At 37.1% G+C, this 26451-nt stretch overlaps 1 protein-coding gene across 1 annotated transcript; it reads right to left on the bottom strand.

Annotated features, from left to right (window-relative positions):
- Nucleotides 1-2649: 2649 nt before the first annotated feature.
- On the bottom strand, nucleotides 2650-23074 carry LOC104902382 (villin-4). Its single transcript, XM_010690144.4, has 24 exons — nucleotides 22866-23074; nucleotides 22544-22769; nucleotides 20273-20399; nucleotides 19336-19435; nucleotides 17377-17445; nucleotides 16929-17165; nucleotides 16648-16825; nucleotides 14735-14867; nucleotides 14457-14619; nucleotides 14228-14375; nucleotides 13962-14062; nucleotides 11247-11402; nucleotides 10313-10381; nucleotides 10126-10194; nucleotides 9908-10045; nucleotides 6644-6772; nucleotides 6263-6410; nucleotides 6130-6140; nucleotides 5300-5440; nucleotides 4612-4737; nucleotides 4461-4526; nucleotides 3911-4238; nucleotides 3635-3825; nucleotides 2650-3253 (listed from the first exon to the last, which is right to left on the bottom strand). The coding sequence occupies exons 3-24, from the start codon at nucleotides 20326-20328 to the stop codon at nucleotides 3140-3142; spliced, it is 2871 nt and encodes a 956-aa protein (XP_010688446.1). The 5' UTR covers nucleotides 20329-20399; nucleotides 22544-22769; nucleotides 22866-23074; the 3' UTR covers nucleotides 2650-3139.
- Nucleotides 23075-26451: the final 3377 nt, after the last annotated feature.

The following is a 26451-nucleotide window of genomic DNA, read 5'->3' as shown; positions in this document are numbered from 1 at the left end:
ATAATGGAGAATCTTACAAGCAAGGTGCAAAATATATACTTATATTTGGACTATGTTGGCACATAGAGTTTAAAGGTGATCAAAAGACGGGTCGAGCTAGGTCGGGACCGTCTCAAAAAGAATTGCCCAATCGTTGGTTAAAATTTCGGGAGAATTTTGATTTCTAAATTAACGGGCTTTGCGGTCAAAATTTGAGTTAAAAAGTCATTTTTAGATTGTTCAAAACCTCTTTAAAACAAACAAAAATTTTTTTGGATCAATCGGGCCTGAAACCTGAGATCCAACAAGTCTGCCCAAGTCCAAGCATTTTCCGAGCCGCGCTCACTTTGATTAGGTCTAGATAGATTATATAAACTATTTCTCGTACTCTAAGCATCATGTTTGATTGAGTTGGTTCTTTGATAGATAACCTTTTCATATTATTAGTGGGTTAGTTTTCACTTTATTTTTGCATTATCTACTGATTTATTTCTATTATAGTATAATTTTAAAAGTTATTTATGAACACGACTTTGTTAACAAATGAGTTGAGCGTACCAAAATAGAATGCAGACAAACCAAACTTAAGCAAACTTTTAAACATGAATAATGTTGGAGCTTGAACAAGTTTTAGCTAAACTAAATATGTTTAAACATTAACATGGTAATATATAGCAAAACTCGTCTAATCTACAACTTTCAGAGTAATAGTTTTGGAAAAATGGATCAGAATACCCCCAACTTTGGGCGGTCCGCTTTTAATACCCCCAACTTTGGATTATTTTTAAATACCCCCAACTTTGGGGTGGTCCGCCAAAAATGCACCATTTACCTGTTATGACCGGATGAACTGGTAAACCAAAAAACCTCCCCCCTCTGCTCATCTCTCTCTCCTCTCGTCATCCCCCCACCCCCCACCCCCCACTGCCACCTTCCCTGACCACCACCACCCATCGAATTCCCCCTTTCCTAACCCCCTTCGAAACCCCTACCTGCACCCCCCTCGATTTCCAGCAAACCCCCACCGAAAGACTTCAGTACTGTGACGAAGGAAGAGGTCAGAAACCGAGAAAATCGAGGGGGAGGGGAGGGAGATTTCGACGAGGATTAGGGGAGGGGGGTTCCGAAGGTTGTTAGGGTAGTGGGGGGAATGCTGCTAGGGGGTGGGGGTTGGGGGATTGGGGGCTGCTGGGTTAGGAGTAGCGAGGGGTGGCGAAAATCGAGGGGAGGGAGATTTCGACGGGGGTTAGGGAGGGGGGTTCCGAAGGGTGTTAGGGCAGGGGGGCTGCTACTGTGGGGGTGGGGTGGGGATTGGGGGATGCTGGGTTAGGAGTGGCGAGGGGTGCGGGGTGGAGGGAGTGGGGGACTGCTAGGGGATGGGAGTGGGGGGTTCTGGGGTGGTGGGAGTAGGGGATGGTTGGGCTAGCATGAGGGTTTGCAGCCGGGGAGGGGAGAGGAGGGTCTGGGGTGGGAGGAGGGTGGTTGAAGTGGTGGGTAGGAGTCAAAATTAAAAATAATAGAGAAATAAAAAAATTACCTTGTTAACAGGTTACAAGTCATCTGGGTGTATTTTTGGCGGACCACCCCCAAAGTTGGGAGTATTTAAAAATAATCCAAAGTTGGGGGTATTAAAAGCGGACGGGCCAAAGTTGGGGGTATTCTGATCCATTTTTCCAATAGTTTTTGGCATGGGTATTTGTTATGGAGATTCTCTTTACAAGATTACACTAAAATCCATTGTTATTATCATCTACGAAACAAGTCATTAAGGATGTGCAAATATTAGATCTTACAATCATGTGAAAATGATTAAGATTCTTCTTCGATCTTCATTTCTTTTAAGATTTTCACCAATTTCCCATTCAGATTTCAAATTAGTTCTACCATGCCTTCTTGGCATATGATTATCGTTGTTTCTCGCTTCACATGAAAACTTCTTTTCATGTTTCTCTATCTTTCTTCTATCATATAAGCCTCCTAAAATATTATACATTTTTATGTTACAACCCAATACAATTTATTTTTTTTGATTCGGTAATTTACTATCCCAAGCAAGCTCAGCCCTTATGAATTAGGGGGGTAAGAAGGAAATCCTAACTCATAAGAAAACTTCCAGAGACTGGAAACTGGGAATTTTTACCCAGAAGCATAAATCCACACGAACACCCCAAACATGGGATTGATAAAAATCAAACTCCCGACCATGAGTTTGGAAGGTGGGAGCTCCAACCATTGGAAGACCTATTTAAGTTTACTTGAGTTGAGATGTAATAACTCTTTACTTTACCTCATTTGAAACTTTCCATATTTTATGTCATCAATTGTTTCATGTAATTGGTCGTTGAAAGTCTATATATGTAAAGCATAAATTTGTAAGTTGAAGCATGGATATCCAACTATCTATGTTTGTTTCGTCTTATAATCATGCATGTAATAAACAATGTGAGCAGACAAGGTCACAAGAGAACAGAAGAAACTACTGGTGCACACAATATGGTTGAAGTTGGCCCCATTTTTTTCCCTCTTTCTTGTATGGCAACAAATTATATGTTGTGACATCAGAATCTGACAACAAAAATAAGAAGTCGAAGTACAAAACTATAAATCTGCACCAATCATACAAACAAGAAATAGAGAAATCAAACATCTATGGAACTGCAGTCATATGAATGGTATTTTGAAATGCACACCTTATTATAAAAAAATGTGAGCTCTGAACTAGAATTTTTACACTCTTCTGTACAAACCTTTAACCTTGGCTCTTCAGTACAACCTAAAAAGGAATTGACCTTGAAAATCCTATAATTCCTCCTCTTCAATCAATCTTTAACAGACTCGACCGAAATGAAACAAAAATGCAAGCTCACAACAGTGCTGTGACCTAAAGAATATGACAGAAAATTGAAAGAACCAAAACTAGGCACCAAACCACCCGCTCCCGCGCAGGGGTAGGATAAAAAAATATATATTCAGAGAACAATTCCTAACAAAACCCATCTAGTGCAATAAAAAGGTAAGTTATTGGGAGCAGAAGCAGCCTAAAAACACTGATGCTGTCCCTTCACACCAACATGAAAGAAGTATCACTGCAGAAAAACACGAGACAGTCAGAATGGCTGTCAAGCACTGCGGCAACAGAAGAACAAGACCTTGCTGATGCTCAAAACAGATGCAAGGCCATTTTTAGCTTATTTTGTTTCCACTTTGGTAGCTTGTAGAAAGCTTCTTTTGCCATTCCAAATTTTTCTTTGAACTCCGCTGCAGAGAGGTAAGTCTGCAAAGATGCACAATTTAAGTTATACGACGCACTAATTAGGTAAATACAACTCAAATAAACTCGTTCATTACCAGGTACCAAGTTTTTAATGTACCCGCTTTGACGAGTAGAAGAAAACCAGGTACCTGTGTATCTGTGTGCTCATTTACCAGGTACCCATTTTTTTGAGCACCAGGTACCTCTGGTTGGGTCATAAGTACCCAAGATTATTAAATTTCTATAATGATTAGTGGTTACCACATTATTAGATTCATATAAACTTATTCCATTTAAATTTTATCTTATTTTCACTCTTTTTGGGTAATTTTGTAGGATGGGAGGCGTGAAGTTCAAGAAGAAAGTGCTCAAATAAGTATTAAGAGAGCTGAAGAGAAAGACCTCCCGCTTAGCGACATCAATATCAGGAGCAGGATCAGTCGATATCGTCTTCAGACGGTCATATGGGTGTATTGTAAGTCCCTCCTCATCTTCAACCTCGTCCTCCTTGGAATCTTCTACTATGCTACCCATGGAATTCTCCTTTGAGTTTGACTCCGGGGATGGTGTTTCTTTTGGAGGTTCTACATTCACTTTAGCATAGAACAAAAAGATTTTTACAAGTTCAATGCAGAAGAAAAATCATAACCAATACAAGAAAATTTCAAAGACGCTCACCTTTACGAGAGCGGGGTATAGTAAGAGGTTCTCGTGGGGTTTTCTCAAAAGATGCAGTAAGTGCTGCGATAGCAGCAGCTTTTGGAGCTGAATTAGCAGAATCTGGGGTGCCTGATTTTGGATAAAGCTTTCTAACCATTGGAGGTGGTGTTGAGAGATTCCTGGCATTGTGGCTCTCAAAAGTAGCAGCAAGCGCATTAAATGCAGGAGACCTTCCTCTCACACGGACACGGTCCGGGCTGAAAGACATACTCCTTGAACGACCCTGTGACTTGTCTGGCACACTAGACCGGCCCCCATATGATACAGGGGTTCTCCTTTTTGGTTTCTGGATTTACATCAGATATATATACAATCAGGACGCATCTAAAAAAGGGAATATTAGAGTAAACATCTTTAGACATTTTACATACAACAGGCATTTTCTAATGCATCAAACCCACAATTATGCAGATGTAAGACTTTAACAGTGACAATTACAATACCAATTTAGATGAATTATAACAAGGATGGATATGCCAACTGAAGTATTTCACTGACGGATACTTACGTCTACTGGTGGGGTCCCACCATTCTTCATTGATGCGAACTTCCTCTGAAATGAGTTTCCATGAATCTGCATGAAACAAACAATAAGATGTATGTAATGCAGAGTTTCAGATAAAGCAGTTGATTCCATAAAGATTAATTAGAATACTAACAGCAGATTTTGCTGAGTCCCACGTAAAAAAGCGAGTGAAGAAAGGGGGTTCACTCCCTTCCATGACGACGTATATGGGCACTTTAGGAGACAGCTTCTCTAGAAGAAAATCACATTCCACAAATTTCTGTCACAAACCAGGATCACAGTTTAGAAGTATCACAAGGGAATAAAACCTTGATAAAACATAGAAATGTTAAAAGATAAGATTTTCACTCATAGATATCATGAAGAGTACAGATAATGTTCAGATAATCAATTATTTCTCTCTTTCATTCTAATGTTGGATGATGGAGTGGACCTGGCCAATGGGCTAGCTCGCAGAAACACTTAACTCTTGTTGTATTCACACATTAATTATCTTAGCTTCTGAAGAGATAAGGGAGAAAGTTCTATTAGAGGATCTATATGCAACATGCTTGGCCATTCTCTAGAATCTGATAGGATATAAATAACATGTTCCCAAGTTGGCGTTCAGTAGTGAAATATTTGAATGACATCTAGCATGTCAGGCAAGCAATTTTTCTTTACTAGCTTTATGAGGTCTCCTTGCCCTCTTTTGCTACACTAGATATTCCCCTTTAATCCAGTACATAGAACATTTATCTTGAATACATTTAACAACATTGCAACAATTTTAGGACAGTTTAAGCAACAAACAGCTTCCTACAAAATTATAAATTTCTTACCTCTCCAATTGACAAAGTTTGCAGTTTGGTCTTGGAATCCACCATCTGTCCAACCCAAACAAAGATATCCGAGCGCAAATCCAATATAAATATATCTTCAGTCATTAGATCGTCCTGAGAGAAATTATATATTTCTACCACCTGTGATAAGCACTCAATTAGCTACAAGTTCATAGATAATTAAGAACTACAAGATATGGAGAAATTCACTGTAAATGTATTGTACAGTTATCTATGCTTTCATCACCACAAAATCAGTGTGAAAAGTTAAAGTTCAATTCTTCAATTGCACTAATTGGTATCATCGTTGAATAAATCATATAAGAATGCAAATATTTCCAAATAAACAACTAAAATCTCTATTGCACAGTTCTTCGCTATCATTTACGCTATTACAGATCCATGAATATCAACAAACACGCAAGTTTGTAGTCACACTTGTTAGTGAACTGTGAACTTCGCATGGAAAACAAGTTATCGTACTAACACACGCAGTCATCTGATATTTAGGTTTTGTGAGCCACAGCTGTCTCTAGAATCTGCTAATAATATCTCTTAAAAAAATATCTAAGCAGTTCATGAATTACAACGTCAAATTATACTGTGTCGTATTGCTAAAAAAGCAAACACGAAGGTGTGTTTTCATTGTCCCCTTTAACTGAAGTGGATTGAAGTTGCAGAAGGTTAGTCCAGTTTTATTCATGAATATGTTAAAGTCAACATTGGATCGAATTATACCACCACTTTAATCAGCAACAGTGAACAATAAGAGAATAGCATATTGAAAAACAAAATTGCTTCACATAAGATAAAGCTACAAATATACACACCTTCAAAACTCCTGCAAATCAGCAACAATTCACCACCGATGAAACGAAGAAAAAAACAGGAAGAAGTCAGCAGAAATATAATGCCAAGCAATATATGATGGAACAAGGTATAATGAATAATAATGATAAATACCTTTAGAGAAGTGGCATGAGAATAAGTGAGGATCACTTTCAGGATCTCTAGAAATTTTCTGGCTTGGGTATTCGGTTTTCTCTCCTAACAACTGCCAGAATTGTTCTGATTCTGCTCCTTCCTTTTGTATTTTGCACTGCAAATTTGGCTGCAGAATATACCATGTAGACTTCATTAAACATCGGCTGCGTCACTAATAAGCTATAGGAGACAAATCCAAACATCCCGTTGTCCATTACCGAGAGCATATGAACTTGCCGTTAAAAATTAATAACAATAAGCAAGTGCAAATTAAGTAACATGGCCTCACCACATATTCAAGAAAAGCATTTTTTCTTTGACCTTTTCCTTGAAGGAGGGGTGAAAGAGAGATATACGAACCTTGATGATATCCAACTGCCTCTCGACAAGCTCCTGATCCTCTGATGACGTGAGATTTCCAGACCATGAAAACACAATGGAGCCACTATGTAATATGTAACAGTATGAAGAATTTAAAGATGTTGGAACCTGAAGCAATATACCATGATTAGATAATACACAAAACACCAAATGTACAGATGACAATGAAAAGCGAGAACTGTATGACACTCAATTTGGTTAGAGGACCTTGATTGTAGTTAAAAGTTCAACAAATACCTCTAGTGCAAGAAAGTATATACATATAAGTAGCAATCGCCCAAAACAAAAATGGTGCGAAGAAACTGTCCAACATGAGTAGAATATGAAATAGCACCTATACTCTCCTATAACATTGTGCCATTCCTCTGCGTGCTCAATCTATTATGGGACGGATGGAGTATATGGTATAGCATATGAAGTTCTCTAAATATAGATTTAGGAACAGGAAATATACGTATGTAAAAACAGAAGATTTGTTGTCAAACGGTTTCAAGTTGAAAAGGAATTATTCACTCAAAATAATAATTCATAATTACTGAAAAATATTTGGAAAAACTAATTAATTTGGCAAGATTAAAGATAAAGTCCCGAAAAACCTTCTTTATATAGAAAATTAATCTAGTTCCAGCTTTATGCCTATGTGGGGAAAAAACATTGAAGGGGCCAGTATTTAGCATTCAACAAATCCAAACTAGATGTGATACGCCCATTAAAGTAATTATGGAGCAATCATGGCTTGGCAAACTTTCTAGGATACCTGCCAATATGCCACTCAAATACAAATTTACAAAGAGGTGACATTTAAGTATAGGCATGGATCAGGAGATGAATTCATCATGAAATTTTAACAAGAACTAGACCTACACAAGTTACTACTGGACAAAATTTATAAAAAAGCAACAATGAGTAAAAGCAAGTAAACCTAATAAAATACTCTCTGGTATTGAAGGACGTTCTTTTCTAATCCTTTTATTGTTCTTGCGAGTTGTATTTTGCTCTACATACCATCATGTGAATTGAAAATTTGGTCTGCAGATCAGACAGGATATAGATTCGGCTTTTGGAAGAGACGCCTCTGTCACGGATATATGGGTTTTGACAGTTCTCTTGACAACCTAATTCATTGATCACACAGGCAGAGAAATCAACATCCAGACATAGCATGGTCTGCAGGCACTTGGATTTGGAGCTCTGGCTGCTCAAACGCTTTATTGTGCAAAGTCATCATCCTTATTTTCATTCCCTTGGCCAAGTGTAAGGTCCAAATGGAGTTTAACTTCAAGAGAGGAAGATTAGTCTCAGACAGAGGAACTGAGGGAATAGTTAGGGGCAAAGCGAGGGAACCTAAGGACAAGAGGTATCAGCCAATTCTCCCCTTTGACACAAGCTACACTGACTTGCAGACTTGACTCACTGAAGTATGCTCTCTTAAGTACAGCATTCTCTGGAATAACGCATTTTGACATTTTAACACTTCCCAAGAGCCTCGCAATAGCCCCATCCTTCCCATCCCTAAAAAGTAAAACACACACACAAACACACACATAGGTGGTACTGAACAAAATATTTAGGCTTTCTAGAGGAACATTTGACTCCAGAATAGCTTTGGAAGAGATCTCGAGAAAAACAAATCCTTCAGTAGAGTTGCAAAAGCTCCAATCCTCCAGTTGGATGCATCACATCCTGACACTCAAAAGCATCCATCCATCTCAAATACATAAACCTTCTTCTCAATCTTTGGGGGTAGGACAGACTGCAAAAGTAATATCTTAATTCCTTTAAATGCTGTCCAAGGACACCATTCTGAGACGTAACATCCTCGAATGAAGCAATCCTAAATCTACGAAATATCAAAGGTTGGGCTCACATAAACATCATGCCAGAACCACAGCTTGGATCAATCACATGTTGACTTTGAAAAACACCAAGACTATGGAGTTGCAATCAATGTAAGCTAAAGACTTCCAAATGCTGATCCCATTATTAATTCCTTGTCTACCAACCCAACCTCTGCATACCATATTCCAGCTAGAAAACCTATTTCCATAACATACGCTTATCATCAGCAACCTTCAAAGCCCCTTTGCCTCAAGAGTAGAGCAAGCTCTAATACCATAGACCCCATCTTGAGGTTTCTCGTTTCCAAACAAGTAATAAAAACATAAATTAGACAAAAGAGGGTGTCACCCATGTCCAATCCTGCTTGGTAACGCAAGCATCTTCCAAATGAACCCAATGGACACCTTAACATTTTCTTGCCAACTCGATGCAAGTAGTCTCTTCTTGAACATTGCATTTTGCAAGAAACACTAGTTAATCAGATAATCAAGCTAGGCGCATGGACAAAACCCTAAAAGACAGGAAACTGGTATAACTTACTAATTTGTGAGTGTGTTAAGGTTTTGTTTTCCCACATAAAAGGCAAGAAGGAAGATCTTGTGGTGCTTCTTCTTAACTCATTCTCCCTCCATCCCTTATAGTGTTCACCATTCTCCTTTGCAGGATGTTCCCAAATGATTGCTCCATTCCTTTTTTTTGGTAATGGGTCACATTATTTCACCCTCACATAAACATCTGGTCAAACCATTTCAATTTTTGACCAACTCAACTTAACAAAATATTAAAAATTGTGCCAAACCAGCATGGAGCATACTGTAAGGGAAAAGGGTATTCCAATCTCTAGAGATCTAGAAGATAAAATCCTCTTTCGCTCTCCAATTTCATACGGAAACTTACAGCGCCGCAATGTTAAAAGTTTTTGTACAAGAGGACAACATGTGAGCTGAAGAAAGGAGTGACTAGAGAATGTTCATTTTGTGGTTCTGAGATTGTTTCACATTTATGGCAGAGATATCTGCAAGTGAATTGCAAAAATTGGACTTATTTTGCTACGAATTCGGGATGAAACGTTACACATGTGGAATATAGGAGGAATAAGTATATTCTTCCACTAAGTGCTTTCTTGGGAAATATTACAGGAGCAATAGAATGTTGAAGTTGCATTCTAGGAGCTACAGTAAAACTTTCATATGGACATCAGACGAAAGAAGTTTCTTATTTCTCAAGGATGCTTCAGAGGTTAAGATTAAGTTCCTGAGGTTTGGAGTTGACAGGTTTTCTTCGAGGGCGTCACCGCATTACAAAACTCCAGGCTCCTAAACCTACCCCAGACCAAAAGTGGATTTCTATTGGACATGTCATAATCAAGCAAGTGTTACACAGGGAATGAGTAAACATACACACCTTTTCTACTTGAATAGCTTGCATATTATCAGGTCCAGAACCCTGAACTCGAAACAAAGCAACACCATCCTCTGTGTATGTATCATCGGGAATTTCTTTCTCAGCAACATAGTTTTTGTACCCTTCACTGAGTCCACCCTGGTTGATATCTCACAAAATGTCATGCACAATCAAAGAAGAGAGACCAATGGATAATAATATAAAATTTGAGTGACCACCTTGAAAACAATAAAATTCTGAAAGATAGCAAAGAATTGGATCGGCTCACTTCCTTCATAAAATCGAGCCTATATGTGGAAACAAATGCATTAGAAATCAGTTCAAGGATATATAATAGATTAATAATGGAAAAAAGAAAACTCTGCCTCCCGAAAAAATCAGGACAAAAAAGTTGTATAAGAGTACCTGAGTTGGCAGGAACTTCATTGTTTCTACCATCTTGCTAGCCAAGGCTGTGGCTGATGTTTGTTCCTCCTGTATGCATATATAATTTACATGATCAGCGCAAAGCAAGGAGGTCATTACCAGGCAAAAAATTCTATGTATTTGTCTCTACGTGCGTATATGTCTGGATAAATATAGATAATTAGAAATGCAATACACATAAATATGTCCATGCAAGGCAATGACCCATGAAAACCTCCCTAGATTGAGAATCAAGTTAGATCATATTTACTAGCAAGAGCACTGAATCAAATTCTTTTAGAATAAGCTCATTCAGTCTTTCTGCACACCATTATTTCCTCCTAGATTGGCATATTAGTAAGCCCTGGAGGGCAGTATCTGAAAGGCTGGAGATAAAGAAGGGAAACCAGACCCAAGCCCAAAAGGCTATTTAGTGGTCCATAAGCCGATTACAATTTACAACAGCTCAGCCAACAATGAGGTTGGGAGAACTGAGAACCCAACACTGAACCTTAAACCTCGGACATATCAGAGGCTAGCCCAGCAGCTCTTATATTCAACTCCTTTTCTCACACGCCTGGAAACCAATACAAGGGCTACCATAACTCCCACCTCTTGTTCCCTCTATGAACCCTAGCCTACTATCTACCCTCAAACACCTCTTGCAAGCCCATATCAGACGCTACAAAATCCCTGCCACCGCACCCTCCCTTCCCTTCTGCATTTCTCTCGCCTCCACCTCCCCTTCCCCACCCTTAACACCACTTAAATAACCACAGGCCCACTGACTGAATGGCCACTAGTGCCCATCTCTTTCAACCCCCATCCCTTGAGCTCTATTATATTTTCAGAATACACTTTTTATCTACAAACAGCTTCAAAAATAATCAGACAAACCCTAGACTGCTAACATAAGGAAACGATATACACTAACCTCAATACTTTGCTTGCCAAACCATGTCCCAATAAGGTGGTCCTCCTTATCTTCTCCAGGGTATGAATACTGAAAAATGTAGCAATCTCCGCTGTAGAACTTTGACTGTTCAGAAGCAGAGAGGAGATTCTTCTTGTTGCCATTTACACGCCAAACCTGAACAACATTGTAACAAATAACATTAGAAATTGAAACATAAGATTTTCTATCACTCAGGAAGTCTATAGAAGAAGAAGTATTCGTGACCATAGAAAAAGTTCTGTATGCCCAGCAATTGTGGTATGGGCCACAAAGTTGCAGAAGTGGCATCTTGCAGGGGTACATTGTGCATCGATGCAATTGCAGCAAGACTTAAAACATTAGAAATTTTTCAATTCAACCTTTTAAATTATAAACATACCTATTCTGAATTGTACTTATTATTTATTGTTAAACATCTTTATTTTCTTCTTCATATTGCTTCATATACTTTTTGTATGTACTGGGAGACTATGTAGCACGAGTACTTCTACTAGGTCACATACTCATATCCATACCCGGTACCATACATGTCCTTTATGGGTACGCATCCCATTCCTAAAATTTGGAAATCTCGTCGTTTCCCATCCCCGTACCCAAATCCGAACTTGTACCCGTAGCCATCTCTGTGCAACCTATAGGAGATGGATAGGTTCAAGTTCTTTCGTACAACAACATGTTCAAAAGAACATAGGTTGTAATGAAAAGAACATTGAATAAAAAGAACATACAGTTTAAACTCAAATAACAGGGTGCATGATGAACACTCTGCAACTGGGTGCACCTTCTAAATTGGCGCAATCAATGCAGAAAATGTTTTAAGACTAATGTTCCATATTACAGCATCCTTCTCTCCCACAAAACTTGCCATGCCCTGTAACGTCAATAGGTAGGCTCATGGTTGCTACTATTAGATCCCCAAACAATGCTTCCCAGGTGGTAAAGTGCAAAAGAAAAGGTAGGGCCAAACAATGCATACCAGGGAGTGAAAAGTTTAGGAGACATGTTGGTCGGAAGCCAACCCTCCATCATTTCACACTAACCGATCCTACAAGCTCCTATCATCATTTAATCACAGGAGCATCACCTTTAGAGTCATTCCCTTATTCTCAAACCAATAGACTACTAATATCCACTGCTATAAGAAGATGCCCATGGTCGAAATTCTGGGAACTCATCAAGTCACTGTAAGTCATTATCTTAGAGACAATGCTTTAGATACACAAGGTTTTGATATACATACGAAGTTTCGAGTAACAAATCCTACGCAACTTCCCATGCTGTTAATATGACACCGTAACCCACCCTTGACCTATCACTAGCCTATGGCTACAAGCGGAGACATTAGTCATTAGATGTATGTTCAAGAGCTTGTATCCTATTACTGTCAGCTTTAAATGCTTGTAATGACAGGCAATCTCGCTAATAATCTTCTCCTAAGGCCATAAACTTACGACAGCTCAATACTATACCCTACAGATTGAGGAATGTCACATACCCTATAATATACCAATCTTCTTTCCCCTGACAGCGCGTTTGGTTAGTGGTCATAAATAGTGGTAATAGTAATGAAATTTAGTGTAAATTTATAAATAAGTTCTCATGTCAATGTCCATGGGAATGAAACTTTATCACAAAACATGGGCATCCCTTTATAAATTTCCATTACCACCCAACACCACCTGGCACCTTCCCAAGTGGTAATGGATAGTAATAAGATTTTAAGAAGAAAATGGATATCTTGGGATGGAGTAGCATTACCATAGGTAATGACATTGGATATCTAGTACAAATTTACACTATAATAGTATAATGCATTACCATTCCCACCATTTATGACCTCTTACCAAACGGGCCGTGAGAGTAAATGTGATGCCTTTTATGCATCTGACAGTGTCTTAACACTCTAAGTAAACTTGACTCTTTCTTGTATCTCGAGTACTAGACAACTCAACAATCCAACATGTGATGACATCCATATCCAACACTTCAATTTACAACTTGTGCCAGTGTTTTCCAAGTTGTAAAAGGAAGTCAACTATTTGCCGCTACAGGTACACACAAAGAACATTAAAACCGTGACCCTTTGACGTCAACATTGCATATTTCCGTAGCAGGCAATCATTACAAGTTACAACTATTATAACTATAATCACGATCTAAAAACATGATTTTAGATGAACATCTTGTTAGCTTGAAATGGAAAGTCGAAGATCTGCCACTACGGGTACACAAAAGAAACTTTAAGAGATATCACTTTGACCTCAACCCTTAGCCACAAACAATGCATGTATCTATATATCTATACAGGGCCTACAGGCAACCGTTGCTGCAATAATAACTGTAAGTCTGTAACCAGGATTCGAACATATGAATGGGCTGAAGTGCCAAACGCCTTATAACTTGAAACACATACTGGTACAGGAAAACATAAGAACATAAAAAGAGGAGAAGAAGCTATGCAACATGCACTTGGATGGGCTTGAGATAAGGCTTTCAAAATTCAAAAGCAGGTCAACCTCAAATATATACAAACAAATAAACATAAAAAATACATGCTAATATGAAAGTCTTTACGTTCTATGAGTGCTTCATACAAACTCATAAAACAGTGACAAAGTCCCCATTTGCAAAATTTGGGGTAATGTGGTGCTATCAGATATGATCTAACTGATGGCATCTATATATGTTCTTTACCTGCAAGTTTCCAGTGCAGTCAATGTATACTTGAGGTTCATCCTTTGCGGGTTCAGCTTTCACAAGGCCTTTCACATTGACACCTTGACGTTTGAGAAGAGCTGGATAGGCAAATAAAAGTTCGATGGTTCACATACAAAAGGTAAAATATTGAAGAAAATCACCATCCAAAACAATGGAGTAAAAAAAAAGCGCTATCTTGTGGCACAAGGCCTGATTTTAATACTTTTCAGAACACGATCTATCAGTATATCCAAATCACTTACCGGCAACCTTGCCTCTTCCATCTTCAGATACAGCAACCTCGACCGCTGGAGGCCAAGAATCAAATTTTGTTTTAAAGACAACTGTCTCAAAACCCTCAATTACACGGATTACATGAGACTTTGGTCGGTTGAGGCTCCTAAGCAATTCCTGTTCAGTAGTGACAAGAGGATTATACAAGGTTTGCAGGATAAAGAATTTTTTTTGGGAAAAAAGAGGATCAGGGTTTACTTCAGCTGCTCCACTTGCACTTTTTCTGTCATCGAGAGTGCTATTCCTTCCCATCCATACAAAAACTTCAATACCACAGTCCAGAATATAGCATTTATTTGTATTTAGTAGATCCCTTGTTAAAGAATCAGCTTCTTCTGGTTCTGCCTGTCCCTTCTCAACACTTGAAATGCACACAGATAAAATACATGAGCAGACTACATTGGTCCTCTGAAAGCCAATACACAGAATAACTACAAGAGAACCAAAAGCAATTAACAGTAATTAAAAGGCCTTACTGGAAAAGCTTAGCAGGAGTAGGATCAGCCATTATATTGCCTTCAGTAGCTGTTTTTCTTGGTAGTGGAGCAAAACCACCAAAAAAACCCCAAAATTCACCAGATTCAACATCAGCCATCAACCTCCCATCCTCTGGGAAAGCATTGCAGAACAAACTCAGAAGCAATCACAAGTTACATCATCTTTGGAAAGTATTTTTTTCTTACATAGGAAATAAAACTTAATAGTGAAGGGAAAATTACAGAATTTGGAGATGAAAACATGTCTAATTAGGAAAAAAAGAACTCAAGAACAACAATCATGTTGTAGATCAGGCAGAAAAACTCTAAGGGGTCATTTGGTTCACTATTTTTGGGTTTCAAGAAACGGAATCAATTACCGATTCTCTTTTTTCTTGTTTGGTTCAACCCCTCATCAATCCATTACCATTACTTGATGGTTATGGATTCCCCCAATTTGTTACCTTCCCTCCCCCTCAAGTAACAAAATCCATTACTTGAAGTTAATGGTTACCCTTCATTTCCATTCCTTGGCTTGAACCAAACACTCAATAAAGGTAACCATCTTTGTTACCATTCCCCTCCTCTATTTGTATCCATTACCTTTCCATTCCATATCTTGAACCAAACGATCCCTAAAAGGAAACCCTCGAAGCAGGCTTCTGAAGAGAAAGGATTACTACTCCATCTGTCTAGATAATTGATTAAGAGACTTGATTTCAGAAGATACTATCATTTCTCTCCAGCCACCAACACTATAAATCAGCCAAAGAAGCTGAGTAGCAGAGGATCTTCCACCATCTATGCCTACCAAAACTCGTATGGAAGATGCAAGACACATCTAAGATATCCTTGCAACTCAGTAACGTCTGGTAAGTTCAAGTGAAGAGAATGCACCCTAAATAGGTAATAAGCTTGCTATATAAGTAGTAAGTTTGCTATACAAAAACAAACACCTAAAATTGATTCCTCACCAAGACAAACGGCAATAGGTGGCATCAGTTCTTCGGCCAGCGATCATTCACTATTATTCAACTCTAATGAATGCATGTAGGTAGCCCAAATGAGAGCCTTCACCTATTTTAGGCATATATTTCCAATTATAAGTTGCAGCTAGGAAAAGGCAGGATTTAGGTGTGCTTTTCAGGAATCTGCAGAAATAGAAGACGAATCTGCCTCCATAGGCTATTGGATCTTACAAAGAAGAAAAAACACTAATTAATGCCCACGCCTAAAAAAAAAATCCCCACTTGCCAAGGTGAGGAGTCCTTCTAAGAACGGATATTCTGAAAAGGAATACCACCACTTTTAACCAAGAAAGAGAATGAAGAAGGGCCACTCTACCATGACCATACACCGATATCCCATACCCACCTTAAACTTTACCCAAAGAGAATTAGATGCGATATAAGCTTTTGAGGGCTACTTCAGGAAGCCCAAATCCAGTGCATGCTTCTGATAATTTCTTACTGAAGGAAACAGTATTCAAAAGCATCTTCCACTAAAGACGATTACTGCCAACCACCTATGCACACCTGTAACGGAATGGTGTAAGAGGGCTTGGTGTGGCTTCCAGATAAGACTTTTTAGATTAATACCTTAGGGTCTTGCCACTAGTCTAAAAAGGAAGGACCGGCATCGGGCTCTTTGTCACAGGAGACAGGACTCCTATCAGTTGGTCTCTCTCTTAGCCCTAAATGAACATAATGTTCTAGTGTGAAGGAAGTTCTCTTTATCCCTATGTATTCAATCACTAATAGTAGGACTTGGTTGCCTAATTCTTGCCCGGTTCGTTCTGTGAGACAGAGCACATAAAAGATCCCAAGATACAGGTAGGGGCACAATGACAAATTTTAGATAAGACAAATTACAACAAATTAAAAGAGTTTCATTCCTTCAGAAAATAGACCTACCAATTGCAGCTATATCACATTTTCCATGATGATTGTTATCTTTAATATACTGAACAACTTCCAATGCTTTAGCTCTCTCTTGAATGGAAGAGTTGGAGCCATTGAATTGAAAAATTTTGGATTCAGTGTCCAAAACGAATATATCATCGTGATTTAGAGAAGATCGGGTACAAGGAACCTGCACGCACAGTATCATCTCGTTAGACAGAGAGTTGTAACATGTCAAACTCACTTATTATTCCAGTGGTCCAGCATCATAAAAGAAAAGGTTATTAACTTGCCTCATTTACATGAACTACATGTTTCCCTCTACAAACATAGAGGCGTGGCGTATATTGGTCAGCTTCATGATGCTTAAAACCAGATGCAACTCCACCTTCCAAGGGAATTATACATGGTTTAAAATATGAAAGAAACTTCTCAGTTTCATGGCCCTGCACCTCTCTATATTGGACCGCACGACCTCCCAGAGCAGCATCCAACTCCACAGTTTTGACGGCCGCAGCACCAGCTTCATCCTATATTACGAGAATCAAGATCCTTAAACTTTTGATGTATATTTATCCCACAAAAAGTTCTAGATTATCTATGTATAGTCAAGATTTATAGGCAACTCACAAGATGAAGAAAATACAACCATTCTAGTCAACTGTTGTTCAATAATTCAATTGGTACAGGCAAATGTATTACCAAGACTAGGAAAGGATAGAAAGACTGAATGAGACTTACCTGAGAAGTATCTTTGCCGAGCCAATAATGTATATCTTGACGTAATGCACCACTTTTTAATGCTGTTGTCTGACAAAGCAAAAGCAAACAATACAAGGGTCAGTAAACTAAAAACTTTTCAGGGGAATATATACAACCAAAAGAAGAAGCAGAAGTGCAAAAAAAAACCCCAATCTACCCAAAACATAGTGTACAGGCCAAGAAGACAAGCAAGCCAATAGCAAGATCATAAGCACGGGGAAGAGAGGGAAAGATATAAATACACCAACATACTCATATTTACATAGGCAAAAAGGCAACGCTGCAAACATACATCTAAGCACATAAACAGAGATGGTATTCCAAGAATTCATCTCCTAGACCAGCTTATGAAACTGCAACCTCATGATGTACATTCTCGAAATCAAGTGCAGAATACCCTGTCCAGATCCAGGGGCCTCCCACAGAAGTTGCTACAAGCATCAGTGATCAGACATAATGGTAGGTGAAAAAAACAAAGAACACTGGAGACTATTACAATGATGCCGTTCGCTCTACTTTGATGTACAATACAGCATACTAATATTTAAAACTTCCCCAGATACTAATTTGGAATATTTTCACATTGAACTGACAAGTGACACACCAAGCAAAATTCTTAGTCCCCCCAAGATTACCAGCTAAGCGTTAAACAGTTCACAATTCATAAAAAGGTACAAGGTTCAACAACCCATATAACCTCCTATTTACATGAACAATAAGGATCCTTGCACCAGCTAAGAAACCACAGAGCTGACTTCCAATATCCCTATGCCAAAATTTTGAGACCTAACTTCCACCTCTATCGTTTTACTTTTCATCATTGCTTCAAACTTAACAATATCCACTACGTTTGAAATGAGTGTAAAAGCATGTGCAACATTATGATCTTTAGTATCAATTGGTAGTAATATGTACATTGCAATATGGCAGCCTATCTATTTCGTGTCCCACGAAAACTTATTGATATCTCATCCTACCAACCTCACAGAAGAACACTTCTGTTAGTGTCAGCACAAAGATATTCGACATACACACAGCTAGAACTACATCAAAATCTTCCATGAGTTCCCTTATTCCCAACTAAACTCCAAGAAGAATTTCTCATCACAAAAGATATAGATAACTTTAACCCCCAAACTAATGCCAAGACTAAAATTGCCATATCAATCTAGGAGATTCCAAATGGATCTATATGCCTGTATATTTTCAATACAAATATCTAGCTAGCTGATCTAAGAAAGAAATTGGTCAAAAGCTTCTGTAAGGATAAATTGCGGGCATGAATATTGAAAGCTTTCCCATAACCAAGATGAAGACAATAAGGCATACTAAACCATGAGAACTATACACAAGCACGCGCACGCGTGCTTGCACACACATACACACACATATATATATCAAACGCCCATGATATACACCATGTTTCCAGCATCAAATTTGAAAGCTGGACTATATCCTAGTGCATACAACACCAACACCAACAACATCAGAGCAGCCTCAATTTCAATAAGTTGGGGGCTAGCCACATGAACCAAGATGTCATCCCCATGAGTCACTCATGTGATCCTTACTCACTTATGCCCAAGTACAGTATGATCCTGGAGACCCAATTCTTTCATGTCCTTTTCTAGCCGTTTCCATCCCAATCATCCTTGGTCCACCTCGACTTTTATTTAAATATCCCCAATATTCTATAACAAGCCATAAAAATATCATCATCATTTCACATTTGTCACAAACAACTTTTACCACATAATGTAATGCTTATCATAGGCCATTCTCAATTATTTAAATTCAATCAAAGAGGAGAGACAGAGCGCACAAGTAGCTCATTGACTTCATATAGCACACTGCATAATAGAGAATGTCCTGAGAAGAGATAGACAGATGGATAAACAAAAGGCAGCTGGAAAATGTGTAGGGAGTTAGAATATTTACCTTCAAAATAATATAAGAATCCCCTGTATAAAATTTTCCATAGGAAGAGTTCGCAACGCGTACAGGACGAAAATTCTCAATGCGCCATATTTCCAGTCCTCTACAAGTTGTCAAGGTCAACAAAGACATGGTGCATACATATTCTTGCTCAATGGAGAATGGAAAGCCAAAATATCCAATTCCAAAATAACTTATGTTATAACAAAGTGTGTAAAGAACAGAAGTACAAGGTCTTAAAAATCCAGAATTAGGATAGACGATTAGATTTGCCAGAAAAAGGTCTTCCAATATGTTTTGCTAAGGACTGAATATGGCTGCTATGTCTAGCAACATGTCTCGTGATGCATTTGTTAAGTCTAGCATTGTGTCTCATATACTTAAAACATGTCAGGGGGTACTCCTATAACCATTTCTTCAACATTGTAATGCTTTATTGTTCTTTATCGTTGTTTGCTTTTAAAATTATGTTCCATTTATTATAATTTTTTGTGGGTTTATACCAGATATCCTGGTTGTTCGACATTTGGCATAGCTTTGTCTTTCTGCATATGTACCTCTGTGATGGGGCCATGACTACTACTACTCTACTACTACTACTACTACTAATACTACTACTACTACTACTACTAATACTACTACTACAACTAATAATAATAATAATAATAATAATAATAATAATAATAATAATAATAATAATAATAATAATAATAATAATAATAATAATAATAATAATAATAATAATAATAATAATAATAATAATAATAATAATAATAATAATAATATTAATAATAATAACAATAATAACCACCACCACAGCAAAAACATGACAGAAAAAAAGGTTCCACGAACTATGGCTTAGTTCAGCAAAAATATGTTCGAATTAGAAAAGATAACTTAAAAAGCAGATACTCCAATATATTCATAAGATAAAGGATACGCCTTTTGACCCGCTCCCTGAAATGCTGGATCAAGATCTCTCAGGGAAACTGACATTGTAAGATGTAGAAAATTTACAGATATATTTGCAGCAGAAAGTTATTGCTTCAAGTAGCAGACAATAGAACCTGGGAAAATAAACAAAGGCATCAGGAAGTAAGTTTCAAGTACTCTCGTTTCTTCTAACTATCTACACTAAGAGTGCACGACAAGATAAAAGGGACGGTCAAGAAGAGGAAAGAAAGATAGAAATAACAATAGAAGCAAATCACAGAATAGATAATAAAAATTGTAATACAGATACCCCCAAAAAAAAAGGTTCTAAAGACTCGCTGCGGATAGAAAAATCTCAAGCAAAAAGCATAAACAACAAAAATATGCCTCAATACTCCCTAGATAATCTGAGTCTCTGAGACCAAATTTTTGTAGATAAAACCTTTCATCCCGAATTGAATTGCTATGTCAGTTAGAAGAATTAAGCAGAGTTCTTCTTCAAGAACTAACCTCTACTCTAATCCAGTTGGAGTGCTGGACTTATAAAGCTACAAGTGTAATTTCATAGAGTTTCTTCATTATGGCACTGAGAACAAATTATCCGAATATATACAAGTACCAGTTAAGGGAAACTATTTCAAAAATTTTAAGAACCTATCAAGGAGGCACAAGTTCACAACCTTTTTAGTTCTGAAACCCAACTCAAAAAATATTTCCTTCAACAGAAACATCGGACAGGTCTAATATAGCCATTACAATGTAACAATAGATCAACAAGCCTTTGACTAGGGGGAAGAATAAGATATATCAGTTGATCATAATGGTGCCGCTTATAGATCTTAGACTCCACCTTGGGTCATCCGTATGGTTTCTCATCAAGCAGTCTTGTGCATTTCATAAAAGATTCAACTCTGTTCAATTTGTCCATACTCACCAGTTACCATACATTGCATTATATATTGAATAGCCGGATTTGATGTTCGAAGAGTTATAAATCCAAATATGCACAGCATAGGCACCTATAACATACCAAATTGCCTCTCGTGACTTCAACGAAGTAGCAAAAGATCATTAAGGCCCAAAAGAAAGAGCTAAAAACAAGTTTCACTGTCACGCTGAACCTCATTATTGTTGACCTAGTCTTCTCCCGTACTTACACATTTAAATTTTTTTTCTAGAGCTTCCAAGAAAATAGTCACAGGCTCCCAGCAGATAGCAGCAAATGCAGACTTTGAAAATAACCCCAAGTTGCAACTAAACTTAAGCCTCTGAAGGAATTGTTCTAAAAAGAATCCGGTATTAGCCCAACCTAGGCCACTCAAACTTCAGGATATTGTAAAACTAACAGCACACCACCACCCCTCCCTCCCCCTCCCCACCAAATAAGCTCTGCAATCTAATTTTCAGGCCTTTCATCAAATTTCAGTACATAATTTGAAGCTATCTTAGGCCAAATTGACAGTTACATAGTGCCAGCATACAATGAGCCGAGAAGCAAAGTGTGGCAGACAGCATAATCTAGATACACTACACTATATCCACAAAACATTCGAATGTAGTAAAACGCTGCAGCCGCCAAACACCGAATTCACAGGTCCGGGAACTCGCAAACAAAAGGAAATGACAGCATCTGGTGGGTACTATCTAAGAAACAAAACCTTTAGAAAATAGCAGCTAAATAGACAATCAGACCCTAATATCATACAAATCCCAAAGCATAAGACAATGGCAAGGTGACAAGACTTATCACTCAATCAGACACAAGAAATGAAAGATGCATCTTCATTGGATCTCGAAAATGCCAAAAATTTCCACAACCATCCAATTTGAAGAGACAACATTTTCTCCAAGGCACTGAAATCCACCCTCTTCACCTTATTTAATAATCAACAAAACCCAGATAAAATCATTGAATTCCACACCCAATACACCAATCAAAATTCTAAAATGAATCAAATCACATTTGCCAAAAAAAAGAACACCCATATCAACCTAATCCATTTCCCAGATCAGCTAAACTCAAAACCAATCAAAACCCAAATCTAACAAATACCCACCTCCCCCCATTAACAAAAAAAAAAACAAACTCAAAAACATAACAAACCCAATATTTTAAATTAAATTAATATCAACACCCAAGTTCTCAAAAATCCCACCAAAAATTAACAATTCCTATATACAACAATCTCTTCAAACATAACACAATTCTCAAATTGAAACAAATTCAACATAAAGCTAACAAATGAATGATAATATCAAGATTAATTAGATTACCAACCTTATGTCACGAAGATGGTACAAATCCAAAGCTAAGAACTTTAAAAACAAAATTGAAAAAAAGATTCAATCTTGATGATAAAAATTGTCAATTGAAGAACATCAAAAGGGTTGGGAAGAGAGAGAAAGAAAAGTGAAAGAGAGGAAGAGAGAGAAAGGCGTTTGGAGGGAATTATGAGACTGCCAGGCGTGCTTATCACTAACGGACCCCACACAACATAGATGATCTGTTGAACAAAAAAATTATAAATTTGATGTAATTAAATCAAAAAAACTATAAATTTTAGGTAATTAAATCTTAATTAATCAGAAATCAAACATACTTTATGAAGACATAAAAATAAGAATCACCCAGATATGCATATGAGAAGAAAAAGGTTGAAGATGGAGGAAATTTTAACTAAGGAAACAAACATGGGAAAACATGGGAAATCATCAAAGAAATTTAAAAATAAAAAATGGGTGATTTGCCAAATTGGGTTTTGTTTACAACGAATCATTTACAGGTGGAAATTTGCTGTTTATTTTTGGTTCATATACGGACAAGGAAATAAAGATAACACTAACATTTTCTTATAAGATTAGTAAAGACAAAATATTATAACAAAGAATCTTATATAAGGCGGACTTACAATTATTTATCGAACAATATCCGTAATTTTTCATTCAAATGTAAATCTTTGTACATTTTTCAACCGTTTCTTTTCAATTTGCCCACTTTCTGATTTTTACTGTCTGTGATCTATCTATAAATAAAAAATTTATTGGGTGAAATCTTGTTAAATTCATGCGGGCATATTTTTTAAATATCAACTTTTCATTAATTTTTGTTGTTCATAAATATAAATATAATAGTGGTTAAAATTCTATATTGTGAAACATAAAAGCTAAACTATGCTTATTACAAAAAACAGGACGAACTTTTAAAGTTTTATAGTACTAAATTTGTAGCATACACTCGAATGTACCGTAAGCATGGTATACATAGGGCTATTCTTTGCTCATAGCTAATAAAAATCATCCAAACATGTAAAATCTCCGAAAAATGAGAATTTCAAATGAGCAAAATTAGTCTTTAAATGTATCATGTCTTAAACCTATCATCCACATGAACTAATGATTAATTGATTATTTACATCCACTTTATCTAAAACTTGTTGAAAATACAAACATTTAATTAGTACTCCTTAATTAAATTAATTAATCATTTGGGGATGTAAGGGAATATTTGAGGGGAAAAAAGATGCTCCAAGAATGATTTTATGGTTGATACTACTGCTGACTTCCGCTTTGTGAGGAGAGAGAGAGACAGAAGAGGACGGTGACCGGCCAATAGAATCAAAGCCCAAGAAAGTGACCTACTTGTGGGGTATATCTCTCTTTTATTTTAAGGCCCTTTTTAGGCCTTTTATACTTGTTCTTGTACTAATTAAGCTAAATATTGTGCTTTTTTTATCCCTTCGAGTAATGATATTCTCATACCAGGTATGGGCCAATACCATGACATTTATGTAATTTTTATGACAAAAGTAATATTAAAAAATTATAAATTTCTTGTTTTTCATATATTTTTTTGGGAGGCTTGTTAGTTGAAATCTTATATCATATCATAACAATATCTTATCATATCAGTTAGCTATTAAATCATATATGGGCTACATCTAATCATATCAAGTAAATGGTATGGGAAAAGTTTTCCCATACCGAATATGGGAGTATACTTTCTCCCCATTTTCCTTTGTTTTTTTTTCCATTCCCATAGGCTAGGAGGGAAAAAAAATCAGTAATTAACAGGTCCAAACAGGTTCAACCTTATAAGATAGGAGGTAAGAAGGAGATCCTAACCTATATTAGAGGTGATCATTTTGGCCCGACCCGTTTTTGGGTCGGGTTTTGGGCAGAATTTTTGGCCTGCGGTCGGACCGGATCCAAAATTTTCCGCCTTTGACCCGTCCCGATTTTGGCCCGAAAAGCCCGCTAATTTTAAGCCGGAATAGCGGGCTTTGGACACGGAATTTTGGCCCAGCCCGACCAATGGACAAATTTTTTTGCCACAGCACGGCCTATGATCACCTCTTTATACCCAAAAGTATATATCCACACAAATAACTCAAATATGGGGATGATGAGAGTCGAACTCACGATCATAAGGTTGGGAGGTGGGAGCTCCAACCATTGGATTATGAGGCAAATTTATACAAATTACTCCCTGCGGTATTTATTAGTTTACCCTTTTTTTTTCCACATAATTTTAAGAGAAACAATGTTATAGAACATAAAAAAAATTATTTTATATTAAAGTTGAATGTATGTATGATGGAAAATTAGTGGTCTAATTCCAAAAATAGAAATAAAAGAAAGCAAAATTCTAATGTCATGAGTTATTATTAAGCTATGGCCTATAATCACATCCACATGGAGTGTATGAGTACGATGGACAGCTTTGTATGGGTAAAAAAGTGGAAGAATGATAAACCCATAACAACAAGCGATAACTTTTACTCTTAACAATTACTTCCTCTGATTTTTTACTTTTTAGGGGTTGAAATGTCTTAATTTTTGCAATTTAGGTATCAACTTTAAGTAGAAAATTTTGGTTGGTATACAGACTACAGTAAGATGTTGTTGGAATTTTATCTATATTTACAAAATTTATAATTCATACCAATAAATATAAGTTATGACCAAATGCATTGGTAAACTTGTAAATAAAATGTTACAGACTTAATAAAATGGAAGAAGTATTAGATTTATAAGCAGTAACACTATTACATGTGATAATTTTCTATGTTAGGTAGTAATGGCATTTGAATAATTTTACTAACGTTACTAGTCCTTGCCAATAATTAGCTTTACTTGCTCCATATTTTTTAAATTGTAACATTTGCTTTTTTTCACAATTGTCGAGCCATTTATTTGAATGTCAATATTTTCATCAGGGGAGCTTTAGGTGAAAATCATTTTCCTTTTAAAAAGAAGGGAAAACACATTTCCCTCCCTCTTCCTTAGAAATTGACTGATAAAGCATGCTAAGAAAATATCCCTACATAATGCTGGGGGTAAGAATCGAACCCCTGACCTCAGAGATCAAAGGGGAGTGTTCTACCACATGAGCTAACTCTTCATCCTTCTCTTATCCATCCTCTCCCTTCCCCTTCCATTTTTCTCTTTTCCATGTTTTTTTATGAAATATAAAATATTCCTTTGATGCATATAAAACGAAATGGAGAAAGTATTATAGGTAGCAAAAGTTATCACTCGTTAACAAGGGTTTGTCATACTTTGTTAAAAAGTATGGCTCACTTCATATGACCTCTGTATTTTTTTGATCGTAACATTTGCTTTTTCACAATTATCGAGCCATTTATTTGAATGTCAATATCTCTTACTGTATGTAAGTAAAAATTTGATATTTAAAATCATCATATTGAGACGAATTTAAAATACCCACTTAACTATGTTTTTTCATATATAACGGTGCAAATTAACTTAACAAAGTTGGTTGATCAATAGTGTCAAAAAGCACATGATGCAACTAAAAAAAATACGGACGTAGTATATAACAAGGCATAAGCCTCCCTATTAGGTCATGTTATATTGAGACCAAGGGATTAGTAACTTGAGATTCTTATTTCAATAGGGAAGAAAGATAAAGCTCAATACATAAGAACATATCATGTCATGTCACAACTCACAACTGATATGGCAACATAATAGAAGACAACATAGGCAACATGTTAATATGTAAACCAGCGGCCACCACTACCGGCAACATGTTAATATGTAAGCAAGTGGCCGCCACTACCGGCAACATATTAACATGTAAACCAGCGGCCACCATGGCCAGCACAACCATCTTTGAAGGTAGTGGTGGCGAAAGACGACCGTTGTTATCAAACTGAATTCACA

Source organism: Beta vulgaris, chromosome 8 (genome assembly GCF_026745355.1).
Source record: "Beta vulgaris subsp. vulgaris cultivar EL10 chromosome 8, EL10.2, whole genome shotgun sequence".
NCBI lineage: Eukaryota > Viridiplantae > Streptophyta > Magnoliopsida > Caryophyllales > Amaranthaceae > Beta > Beta vulgaris.
The sequence above is the reverse complement of the archived record's forward strand: the minus strand, read 5'-3'. Positions and strand labels throughout refer to the sequence as shown.